Below are 13096 nucleotides of genomic sequence, written 5' to 3' on the forward strand. Positions count from 1 at the left end.
TTCTAGACACCCATTTGATGCCCTCCAACACTTTCCTCATAGCGTTGTGTCCAGAGGGCCATCAGGGCCAGGGTCCATGGACCCTTAATGCTCTCTTTATAGCCCAGAGTGTACAAATGCATTAAATGAACACGGATGACTTGTAAGCCCAGCCCTGAGTGTATACATGAACACGGGTGATTTTACTGTTTCATACTTTAGAGAAATCATAAAATACAAACTATGTCAAATGACAAGAGTAATCTATTTTAATGTAGCCTATTAGTAGGTAGGCACTAGGCCTACCTTATTTGTTGTGTAGGTAGTGGTACCCCCCCCCCCCCCCTTTTTAAGAGGTTTCTATATACAATCAAGGCAAAATAAGTACCCAATGGAACAGTAGACGAGAGGGATGGGAGACCGCCCCTGGCGCCCCATGCTCTTGACGACGCCTGCCCTGAAATTAATGGCTGTATGGTGGTTGGCACTGGTTGCATGGGTATTGGGAGCTTGTATTTTCATAATGCGCGCGACACCGCCGTGCGACGAAGTATATAAACTGGTCTTAATTCGCTCGCGCGCGCGCATTCATTCATTCATGTACGTTTGAAGAAGACGAGCAGCAAAGCAAGCAGCGGCCGTTGGCCGAACGACTGGCCGAGGAGAGACGCTCGTCGGCGGACACATTTTCTTAAGACGCACCCCCGCGAAACAGCTGACCACCATGTCATGACGACTTTTCTGTTCGGGGGACTGAGCTGACTGAACCTCCACTACTACATTCAAATGTCTTTTTTACGATTCCCTTCGGAAGAAACGAGAAAAGGGAGGAGGAGGAGGTTGTGAGAAGAACATGCGTTTTTGAAGCCACCCACCTCGGTCGGTCTCTTTGTTTGTGCCCGGGTATATTATCAACAACGACCACCACAACACGACCACCAGTGTCCACCACCGACCAGACCAAACCACCACCACCTGTGTCTGCCTCCCCCTCCGTCTTCTACCACCCACCAGCCCACCTGTGTGTGTGTGTGTGTGTGTGTGTGTGTGTGTGTGTGTGTGTGTGTGTCTGACAGTTGTGCATGTGAGGAGGACCGACAAGGGGACTATAATGTGAGAGCCAGAGTGGAGAAGCAAGCATCATCATGCTGGCTGCTGTCACCTGCTGCTGCTGCTGCCTGCTGCTGTTCGCCGCACTGAGCGCACGCTGCCCGGGGGCGGTCACAGGTGAGACACGGAGCCACACTATGGAGAATGTGGTTTTTTTTTTTATGGTTTTCTACATTTTTCACATCAAGCAGGGCCATTCTTTTCAGCAATTGAGCCACCACGGACCACCATTGATGACGTTTAGCCTTTCAGACCACCACAACGTAGAATGTTTTGTCGTTGGATACGATTTTGTCCACAATTCCATGCTGTATTGTTGTTGGTGCCATGGGAGAGAACACATAACAGCCAAACGTTGATCAAAATAAGAACTATTTTACATGATCTTAAGGTGGTTGCACACATGGGCGCGTTTTCGAAATCCGAAAAACGCGTCCAGTGTGCAACCACCTTTATTGTGTAGACTTCTTGTAAATTAAGTAGCCTAGTGGTGTTTAACAATAATGTAACTCTTGAGAGTGTAAAATTATTCCAAATGGACCCTGCACAAGATCTAATAAGGGTCCAACTCTCCATTTAGCTGGAGACCACCTGAACCCCCTCAAGGACTGCTACCCGGACCATTGGTTGAAAACCACTGCACTAGGGCACATAAATATTGATTCTCAGACATTTTCATGACGCCCCAAATGAAGGCAAATTGATATGTACGCCTATTTGGTCAGGGACCACATACCCGAAAATATTTTGTGCAGGGCAGAAGAGAAGGTGTGCGTGCGCGCCAGAAATAAGTAACATTTACAAGCTTTTAGTTAGGCTATTTTCAAATAGCCGAAGTGTAGTATCAAAGTGCTATATATTAATTAATTTAGCTGAGGAACCCGGCTCAAACCACTTCAAGGACCACTGTGGGTCCCCAGAGCCCACTTTGAGAACTGTGGGCGTTTCTTGCAGACAAGACAATGCTTAGTAGGCCTACAGCATATCGATCTACACAGTATAACATGTCATGTGTCAACAACATACAGTACATAGTTGGAGAAAATGCAATGCATACAATAACTGAATTTAATTTGAGGTTAAATGTGAACACTAAGGAGTGGCAATTGCCTTCATCCCCTGAGACATGAAATGATGCCCCACACGGGACAGAAGACCCGGGTTCAAATGGGTGCGTCATTGTGTTGCGTGATTGTGACGAGAACAGATCTACAAGCTCACATAAGGAGCTTGTACATTTGTTCTTGGAAAGCAAGAAGGGCCGGCGACACTATAGTAGCAAGCATACTATAATATTAATCTAGCCCTACAGTAGGCTATTCATATATTTTTTGTCACTGTGTTGTCTTTCTTTTTTTGTTTTAAATTAATCACATATTCTGTTTCTACTGCAATGTCACCCCATGGCTACAGTATGTGAGGATTCCCTCGAGGAAATATCAAGTCATTTATGATCTATTGGCTGGTGGGGTACATTTTTGCCATCACTATAGGCTAAGCTCTCATTTCAATGGAGCATTTTTGCCCCAATATATTTTATGGTTACACATACCAACAGTCACACCCTCCCCAAACCCTAATAGTCGGGGAGCCAGCCATCTGAAATTTGAAAGGACCTGTGATGTCATGACATACTTTTTATTTGTACTTTTTCTATTCATTTGGTCATTAAGGTCCACATAATGAGAGGTCTGCTCTGCCGGAAATATCGTGAAAAAAAGTTATGACCATTTTTGTATACCTCACCATATAGACAACCAATATAAGGCAAAAATTCATCATACTCTAAGTAGCATGTGACATGTCAAACTAGGTGGTTTTCATGATTCTGAATCCATTCCAAGCATTAGTCTTGCACGAAAAACACTCCTTGGCCAAACTTCGGCCTTATGCACATTTGTGATGACTGCTATCGCCGTTTTAGGCCAAAGAGTGTTTTTCGTGCATAATGCTTAGAATGGATTCAGAATCATGAAAATCTCCTAGTTTGACATGTCACATGCTACTTAGAATATGATAAAATGTTGCCTTATTATATTGGTTGTCTATGTCTATGGTATTGGTGTGGTATATGTCATGGGACAACCCGTGCCCTATATACCGTATACATAAAACTGCTCTCTATAACATGAAAGGACTAATGTTTTAAACTGATGGTTTGCTAATTGTTTCTCCTGCACTGCTGGTGGCATTTCCCTTGATTAGGAAGGGGCCAAGTGCTGTGCAGGGGAGGGGTGTTCTTCTTATGCTTTGAGTAATGGTAATTGAGTTTTCATGCTTATTTATATTTGTTTAACTGTAACACATCTTTAGTATGTTTAGGTTACTTTTATACAATTCATTCTTTATGGAAGTATTTATTTATAAGTAGTTATTGAGAAGAAATGTTGTTAATTGATTCTGTCCTGTAGTAGGATCCACTCCTATTTAAGGGAGGCTGCAGGGACAAACGAGTCAGTTGGTTGTGGGCTTGAACACGGGTAACAGTCCTGAGGGAGAGCTACAGGGCCTTTTGTGACCAAGGTTTAACCTGAAGAGAGTTCTCATCTTATTTGGTCTTGTTCAGTTGTGTATGTGTATTTATTTCATTGGTCTATTTCTGGCCAGTGTGTCATTTTGTACTTTTGCTATGTGAATTATTGTCTTTGCACTGAAGAAAACTGTCTGGAGGTTAGTGGAGGAGTTTGGGGAGAATAAAAACCCTTAACCTACATGATCTGACTGTTCTTGGAGCCTTGGCCATTCGGGCAACTTTACAGTATACAAAATGACTTAACTAAAAGTTACACAACTTTTATTTCGTGATGTTTCCGGCAGAGCAGACCTCTAATTCTGTGGACCTTAATGACCAAGTGCATAGAAAAAACACAAATAAAAAGTATCTGTCTGACATCACAGGTTAATCCTTAACCTGGGGGTCCCTGGAACAACATATTTTCAGGGTAGGCGGCCAATTAGCTACATCATTTTTCATTCAGAAAACTGTCGAAGACATTTGTAGAATCTGGTCTCAGCAGCCCTGTGTGTTAACTTCTGCCTGCAGGTCTGAGTCTGTGGGAATGGGATGGCCAGCTGGAGGCAGATCCCCTGTCTCCTGCCCAGGTCGTTGTGCAGCCCAAACGGCTCGTACAGCAGATCCACTCTGATGGCGAGCTGCCCCACGCCCGCCTGGACACACGAGTCAAAAACCTCACCACAGGAGTGCAGGTGAGTCTGATACATCTGTTCCATAAATAATGAGAGGTACCTTACCAAGTAAATTAAGTAATGCAGATGTTTAACGATAATTTAACTCTTGAGAGTGTAAAATGATTAAATGAAACCAAATGGACCCGTTTGGGTTTCATTTTACACTCTCAAGAGTAAGAGATCTATAAGGGTCCATTTGGTTACCGGGATGCACATGCAGAACATTAAACACACGGACCGACATGCAGAAACAATGGTTGGACATGCGGTGGAACATGCGCTGCTCCGTGCTTGCGGTTAGGGTTAGGTTAGGGTTTGAGGTAGGTTGTCAGTCTAATGACAGTTGGACCAATAGTATGTCTGAACTAAAGCCTGTACCCTTAGTTACCAACTCTCCATCATTTAGCTGGTGACCACCTGGAACCCGGACCACTGGTTGAAAACCATTGCCTTAGAACCTATAGCTGTGTCAGAGAGCACACAATTACAAAAGTGATTGTGTTCGAGTAAGAGACTGAGAGAAAGTCTCAAACAACGTTATTCCCTCAAGCAATCATTAAAATTTGATAGATATGCCTGTATTGGGTGGAGAGGCAGGAAACACGGAGAGAGAGGGGAGTAAGGGGTAAGGCTGGCTGGAAATCAAACCGCTGTAAGGAATTGGAGCCCATGTGGTATGTGCTCTATAACCACTCAGCTATCGTGTTGCCCCAGAACACTAGTGAAAATAGCACATCTATACGAGCGCTGGGTTCATGTGGTTAATCTGCTTCTGCATAGGAAATATTCTCACATCCACTTACTTCAGAATGCAGGTGCACTGGACAGTAACAAATTAAGCATACTTTTACATTTGAACAAAGAATTAATGAACAAAAAGCATCAATGTTTTTAATTTGAAAGCATTGACATGACGTTTCGGTCCCTCAGGACCTTTACCAAGAGTGTTTTAGTTGCAAATTCTGCCCCCTCAGTTTACATTGTTTTACTATATCAAAATGATGTGTGCCCCCTTATCATTATCATGACAGCTCCTGGAGCCGAGCCTGTACTATTGCCTCACAATTTGTTCCAACACAACTCCCATGGGATACTTTGTGACAGCTCCTGAAAGATGCGGTTCCACAGCTCAACAAGTAACAACCTATATGATCCTTTTTTAGATCATCACACTTTTTTGCTAAACTTATTGTTTGACACATGGATCAAACACTGCACACTGCCATTAGACAAACGTAGAAATCCGCTAAAGTATTTGCATTATTTGATATACCGGTATACTTTTTTGAGGGGCGCTAGCCCCTCCTAAAACTGGCTTTGTGTGTGACGCCAGTGATGTTATGTGTGTCTATGGACTTTTTACGGAATAATTTCTTCCGTACAAACTTTCAGGCCATGTCAATGGCAAATTACTTGACCCCTCATTTCAAATATCACTTTAATACTATGCAAACGCACAGTAACGCTGTAATGCCAACGCTCAAGCCAGTCACATCACGCTCTTCATATAATGCTGCACACACACGACACACGGTCGACACGTGTTCTGCCACTACACACACACACACACACACACACTCCAGAAAGTGTCAGCTACTCCGTTCTGGACTAACAGCGGAGCGCTAAGAGACTAAACCAGAAAAAACCAGAAAATGTCGCATCACGACTTTAGCTTATTCCTTTTCTATTCTGTATATAAAATATAGCTAACTCGTCGAATCTCTTAGTTACATCAATATTGTTCTTATAAAATAGTTGGTTTGTGCCACAGCCTAAGTATTAAGATTATAAAGATCGCTTTTGTCAATTTCCCATTCAGTGTCACACACACACACAGGGAGTCTGTGCACCGACCGTATCAACTTGCACTCAAGAGTCAACTAGATAGCTTAACTGTTTGCCAGCCACCATGTTGAGGAAATCATTTAATTAAAACAAAGGCGCGAAAACCATGTGATGCCAGTCTACCGTTACCGTTTGAACCGGAGACGTGGCTGGGGTCATTAAGTCAGTAAACGTGTCGTCCAGACGGTGCTTGTCTGCGTCTGTGGTTCTTCTTCTTCTTTTGTGTATCATCCCCAAATGTGCAACTCAGTATCGAGTAGCCACACCCTTGTCTCTGGTCCCACGTGGAAGAGGCCGGCCTCCGAGGAAGGAGGTCTGTACAGGGGGCAGGTGTTAATTATGTGCTCGCCAGATTGCTCAGGCTCGCCGCACTCGCATGCTGCACTGTCCGCCAAGCCCCAGCTCTTCATTGCTGATTTGAAGCAGCCGACTCCAGTGCGCAGGCGGTTCAGTAGGGTCCACTGCCGGCGTGGTAGGTCCGCTCCTTCAACGCCATCACCCGGGTCAAAGATGTAGTGGTCTGTGTGGTTCAGTCAGTCCAGACTCCAGTCCAGCCATGTTGCAGCAGGTCATTCGACCAAAGACAAGACCAAAGAGCCATCATCAAGCGTTCATTTCATTTGTGTGGGTGGGCGCAGGGGTAAGGCCCCTATATATCCACTGTGTAGGGCCCTATTTTCACCCATATTCCTAAACCTCTTTGCCTTTTTTGCACTATTTTGAAAAACGTTTTTTGGATAGTTCAAGTAGCCAATCTACAAGCTCACAACGTGTCAATGTAGATCGGCTAGTTGAACAATTTTAGAATTGTCCATTTGCATAAGCAAATATTGTAAATCTTTTCACAGTTCAATCACAGCCACACAGGGGTATGGAATAATGTCAATTTGGAATAATGTATAGTTTGGGTTTATCTGCTTGTTAAATCCTCTGAAATCGACTATATCCATACCATATCCCAAATGGCTGGGTTGATGACCTGCCTCGAACCCACCTGACTGCCAGCTTCAACAGGGTTCAAAATCATATCCACTGTCCTCAGACCTGAGGTCAGTGTTGTGGGTGTGTTTTGTGTGCATTGCACAGTTGCACACTCACTCACTCACCTCTGTCGTGCAGTGCGGTTAACATCACCTCCCCCATCGTAACCCTAACGAGATGCCCTGACAGGTCAGACAATGCCTGGACCCAGCCCCCCCTGTGCCTCCATTTCACCACATTAGATGATATTTCACACCTCCTGTTACCTCCATGACACCATCAGTCAGCCATAGGCCGACCGGTCAGTGGATATGATGACGTGTGACCTTGAGAATAAAGTCTGGAGTCACTCACACAGCCTTACTGGACAGGAGACATGAAAATAAAAACCCAATGTTCTTTCCACAAGGGCTGGTGTTTCCATCAAGCCCAGGCTGTGACTGGCAAACTGTACCGACATGCTCAGCCAACGCTCTATTTTAGCGTTGGCTTATCAAAAATAGCACATATACAATCAATCCAATTTATTTATATAGCACATTTCATCAACACAATATTTCCAAAGTGCTGCACAAGAAATATATACATAAAACAATTAGGAAAATCAATATTCAACATCAAATACATTATCAAATAATGCAAAAACTTTTGTTGGTTTCTACGTTTGTCTAATGGCAATGTGCACAAGATATGTGGCACTGATCAATCTGCACATGGCCTTCACTTCGCTTTCACCAGTTGTACAAACTCTTCATAGCTGATTTGTCCATCACCGTCAATGTCTGCTTCTCTGATCACCTCATCAACTTCGTCATCAGTCAACTTCTCTCCCAGTTGTGTCATCACATGGCGCAGCTCAGAAGCACTGATGAATTTATTACAGTCCTTGTCAAAGGCACGTTTCTCTGATCGACTCCTGGATATCGGTGTCCTTCAACACCTTCGTCTTTGCGGACATCAATGTCAGGAACTCTGAAAAGTCTATCACACCGTTGCCGTCTGCATCCACTGAATTGATCATGTACTGCAGTTCTACCTCCGTAGGGTTCTGACCCAGAGAGCTGATGAAGCCATCGCCGTCCCTGTCAATAAGTGAAAATAACGCCTTGAACTCTGCGATCTGTTCCCCTGTCAGCTGGTCAGCCATTTTGATCTAGATGTAGAAGAATCCAAAAGTTGGATCCCATGTACAGATTCACTCCCTTGAAGAGAAAATGTCAAAGTTTCTTTTTAGGAAGTGAGGAGGATCAATCAAAGCACAAAACGGGTTCACCTCAAAGTATGTACTGAAATATTTGTGAAACAGAGACTTTTATACTACATTGCAGCCTAAACATTTATAGTTCCTCCCAGAGTCTGTAACTCTGTGTAGCCTATGTGTGGACAATCAAACAACGCGCACTGAGTGAATCATTGGATCGTGAGATTTGTCACTGTCATTGTAAACTGATTGATTGCTCCCGACACAAAAAAGTTATATATTTCAGAAAGTGCAGATTACACTGTACTGTATGTGAACAAACATTAGTGTGATTCTGTTCCTATAGTGACAGTGTGTGCAAAATGATTTGTGGTTAGCGCCACAGACCGCAAGCAGTTGCCAGATTAGCTCCAGACAGACACACGCATGGATTTTGATGTAGGCCTGTGTGCGCTAAATCACCTTGCAATCGCCTTTCAATTCAAGGAACATTTGCCATGTATGTAAGACATGGCATGGGGCTTAGATGGTGCTGTGGCAACAACAGATATTGAGTTGTGTTGTATGCACTTGAAAATAGAAGCATCGATACTCGATGCTTTGCAGTGCTTTTGTTTTAAACGGATTGTGTGTATTTCTTTTTAGGTTTTCTGAGCTCAATTGCACCCCCAAAAAACCGAACTTTTAACATCGAGTAGATTTTCTGTGGTCTGGGGTTTTCTGGCTCAAACAAGTGCTCTGATTTTCCTGTGGAATGTGATGTACAGTAAGAGCCAGCAAATCCTATTTCTATTTATATAAAAACACTGAGTACAACATTCATATATCGTATATCTCATATCTCCTTTCAGCATCAAGTAGGTTCACAATCACAAAATATGCAGACTCCAGCATTAATAAGGAGAAGGTTACATACACTACAGTATGTACAGCAATAGGGAATATATCATTTATAGGCCTACCGTTTGTTCATTTCTCATGAAAAACTATATTTCAGGATTCCAAATTTCAGTGAAGATGTGAGTCCTGTTATTGCTTTTCCAAATGCAAAACATTCATCAACTCTTATCCAGATCACATGCGTTGGTACATAGTCTAATTTCCAGTTAAGGAGAATCTTTTTTGTTTTGTTTTTCTGCATACCCAGAGAAATACCATATAAAAACAAGTTTGTGAGATTATTTTCAGACAGATAGACACTCCAAAAGACAGAGTGGATGTTAGTGCATGTGAATGTACTTTGAACACTCACAAGCATTCACGTGCATACATACCTGAGCCGTACTACAGGCATGCATATCCCACAGTATGTTTTCAGTGAGAGAGCATTGCCCACCAAGTAGGCCAATCAAACAATGTTGATTGGATAATGTGTCTCACTGTCAAACTGATTGAATCATCAGATCACAGACCGCAGATTCTGTGGTTCCTGATGAGGTGGTTTTTCTTCATATTTTTCAAAATTGGCAGATCTACAAGCTCACAAGTCAACAGATCTGCTATTTTCAATAGCCTCTGTGACCCCTCCAAAAGGACCCTTCTGAAAGGAACAGTTGTGGAAGTAAACAGTTGGTGCAGTTCACATGACCTGTGCATTCAGAACAGAAAGCGCTCCAGGTTCTTCGCCCAGCTTGATAGTGAAAGAAGACTGAGGCCCCATCAGACCTGGTAGACACTGTTTAAAAAAAAGATCTGCAAGCTAACAAAGTGGAAAACAACAAGGTCAATTGAACATGTAGTCGGGCCAATGGCCACTAAATGGCAGCTAACGGAAAGATCGGTAGAAGCCGGTAATGCACACCAATACACATCTTGTGCAGTGTAAATGTCTGGATACATAACACTTGAAGGAAGTTAAAGAAACCCCACACTCAGTCAAGACTCAATTGCCAGACGCCTTCATCTGGGTCAGCCGTTTGTCATTGTCACATAAATGGCCGTTTCCATTGACTGACTCTTGAGTCTTGACCCACCAGCTTTGTCAGGTGCTCTTAAACAAACACAATTGGCCGTGTTTCACGGTTGTGATATCTACTGTATGTCTGTGAAGACCCACAGTAGATAGTTCTCAATAGTTCTCAATGGGCCTGAACATTTAGGCCGTCCCTAACTGGGCCGGCCCAAGGCTCAGAATGGCCAGACGAATTAGCATAATGTTATGCCCGAAAACAAAACAACATAAATAAATAAATTCTATGATACATTATTTATATAAGCCTGAGCTGTCCGATGCACCACCCTTAACCAATTAAAACCGGGAAAGCATCTGGTGTCAGTGTTTTTACTTTACTGTGATTTTGTAGTATCGTGTTTTTCTTGTTTCCAGTTTATTTGACCCATGTATAGTATACCTTATTTTGTAGTATTATGGTTTGTCTCCTGGTTTCCTCTACTGTGTCCTGTTAGTGTCTAGCCTATAGTGTGTAGATTGTCTTTGAGTTATACATGCGTTTGGTTAACCCTGTGACTGTGTCTATATATATATATATAATCCCCTGTATTTCACTTTGTTAGTTCTTCATAGTAAGTTATAGACTGTGTGTTCCGTTCCTATTTGAGTTTTTGTTAAATAAACTGTTGCATTTGAGCTCCTCTGCTGTTCTGTCTGCATTTGGGTCCTAAACCTCCTGCCTCGCACACGTGACGGGAGATGTTTGTGTGGATATTATGACTGATAGGAATGATATACAGTATAGGACTAGGTTTGCAAATATCAATTATCTAACTTTTTTCATCAACACTTTTTTTTATAAATCCTAAAATAGCCTAAACACCATCTGTTGATGCAAAGCTGGTTTCATTCCAAGATGGCTGTTCCTTCTACTGTACAGAGTGCTGGTGCTCTACGGTTATGTTTTTAAATTAACTGCATGTCTCTCTCTCTCTCTCCCTCTCTCCCTCTCCCCCTCCAGCCTGTCCATCTGGCCCAGATCAGCTTCTTGGTGGAGGCCTATGGCAAATCTTTTATCCTGGACCTGGATCTGAACCAGTAAATACTCACTCACTCACTCACTCACTCACTCACTCACTCTAATGGCCTATATCAATATAGGATATTTGTTTTATATAAATGCCTTTCCAGTACACTAATCTATTGATTAGCTACCAGCTAGTTGGGCCGGGTCTGTGTATTTACTCTGTGTATTTCTCTGCCATTTCAATTAAATATGTATATTTGATAAATGATCAATTAAAACTTAAATGGGTATTTAAAACTACAATATCACCCCCTCTGGATGTGCAGATGAACAGTTATCATCACATCTACTCTATTCTGCAGATATCATTCAATGAACTAATCAAATGTCTCTGACTGAAGGGTTGGACTTCCCGTCAGTCCTTCCCTCACTCAACAATAGACATTGTTGCGGTCTTCCGGAAACCTTGTATGTCCAAAACCTTTCACTGTTAAAATGTCACTATTGTACGACAAAGTTTAAAATGTCACTATTGTACGACAAAGTAGGACCTTAAGACCTGAGACTCTACAAATGTCTTCTACATCCTGACAGTTTTCTGAAAAAGCTATGTTTCTACCTATGTCATTCGTTCTTTGATTTTTCAAAAAATAGCAGATCTACAAGCTCATAGCGCGCCACTCAGACCCCCAAAATTATACGTGTTTGGCACTTTGGCAGCCAAGCCCCATCTGAAAATATTTTGTTTCAGGGGACCTCCAGAAGCAAAGATATGTACTGTGAAAGAACACGTTTTCACCTTTTTCCTAAAATAGCAGTTCTACAAGCTTGTATATCTGCCTTTTTTCAATAGCTAAAGTTTTTCATTGTGGTCTCTCCTCTTCCTCGCCAGTGACCTTCTGTCCTCTAACTACGTGGAGCGTCACTTTGACCAGGACGGAAAACCCTCTCAGAACACGGTAGGACTGACTGGCTTAACCCAAAAATGTGCTCAGTTTGAACCAAAAACCTTCATGTCACCTGCTGCTCATTTTCCACTACTTGTTCCTCATAGATGTGTATGTAATTATTATTCTCATGGCACAGTGTGACAGTGATAAAGAAATTGCCGTTTTGCGTTTTGTGAAACGTGTGGTGCACTGTGAAGGATTTAGTGGACCACGATAAGAGGTCTTCTGTTAGAAGAAGCTGACATATGCACACATGCACGCACACACGCATATGCAGCTTTGTACATTTAGATTAATTGTGTGACTACCACACATGTATCCTTGGATATACTTTCAGGCAGGCAGGCACACACACACAAAATGGGAGGCACAAATTGCTCATATGGGCATTTTGTTATCTACGTGCTATTGGGGGTGAGACTCACACATCACCACACTCGTAAAGCCTAATTTATGTTCAGTGTTGCGTGCCGAGAATAGCATAGAGCTACAAGCCCACAACGCGTTGTGGATGCGACCCGCTGTGGCTTGTCTGTCTGCTATTCTCTGTGCGAGGCGACACCCATCACGGAACGGACAAACTATGAATTGGACTGACTCCATCCCATTTCCATTTTGATTTATTTATTTTTATTGAACTCCCCATAAATTCACTCCTTGCCTTTTGTTGTCTGTCAACCTTTTTATTAGTCCATGGGCTGTCTCACCCCCCCCCCCAGCTGTCTTGTAGGGGAACAATCTCAATGACACACAGCCTGAAGGGCAATTGAATTAAATATGGGGTCACGGCTTGGGGTACACGCTGTACTGTGCTGTAGGTCGGACACGCAAATATCCGTGTCCTTCACAAACCTTGATTTCATCCGTTTCTGCAACGGTTGTGCTTGCTTATTAGTGGACAGTTGACATATTATTTTTTACAA

At 42.8% G+C, this 13096-nt stretch overlaps 1 protein-coding gene and 1 pseudogene across 4 annotated transcripts in view; one reads left to right on the forward strand and one right to left on the reverse strand.

Moving 5' to 3' along the window:
* Window positions 1-489: 489 nt before the first annotated feature.
* The window catches only part of LOC308332542 (disintegrin and metalloproteinase domain-containing protein 11-like), a 62749-nt gene continuing 50142 nt past the window's right edge, over window positions 490-13096 (forward strand). For all 3 annotated transcript variants that reach the window (XM_080788496.1, XM_080788495.1, XM_080788497.1), the window contains exons 1-4: window positions 490-1206; window positions 4133-4296; window positions 11218-11294; window positions 12116-12182. In XM_080788496.1, coding sequence (XP_080644622.1) covers window positions 1125-1206; window positions 4133-4296; window positions 11218-11294; window positions 12116-12182 — 390 coding nt within the window. In that variant the 5' untranslated portion in view covers window positions 490-1124. The remainder of the gene's footprint in view (window positions 1207-4132; window positions 4297-11217; window positions 11295-12115; window positions 12183-13096) is intronic.
* On the reverse strand, window positions 7825-8251 carry LOC308332544 (annotated as a pseudogene). Its single transcript has one exon. The product of its transcript is annotated as an uncharacterized misc_RNA (transcript).

Source organism: Protomyctophum bolini (genome assembly GCF_963924005.1).
Source record: "Protomyctophum bolini genome assembly, chromosome: 18".
In the NCBI taxonomy this organism is placed as follows: Eukaryota; Metazoa; Chordata; class Actinopteri; order Myctophiformes; family Myctophidae; genus Protomyctophum; species Protomyctophum bolini.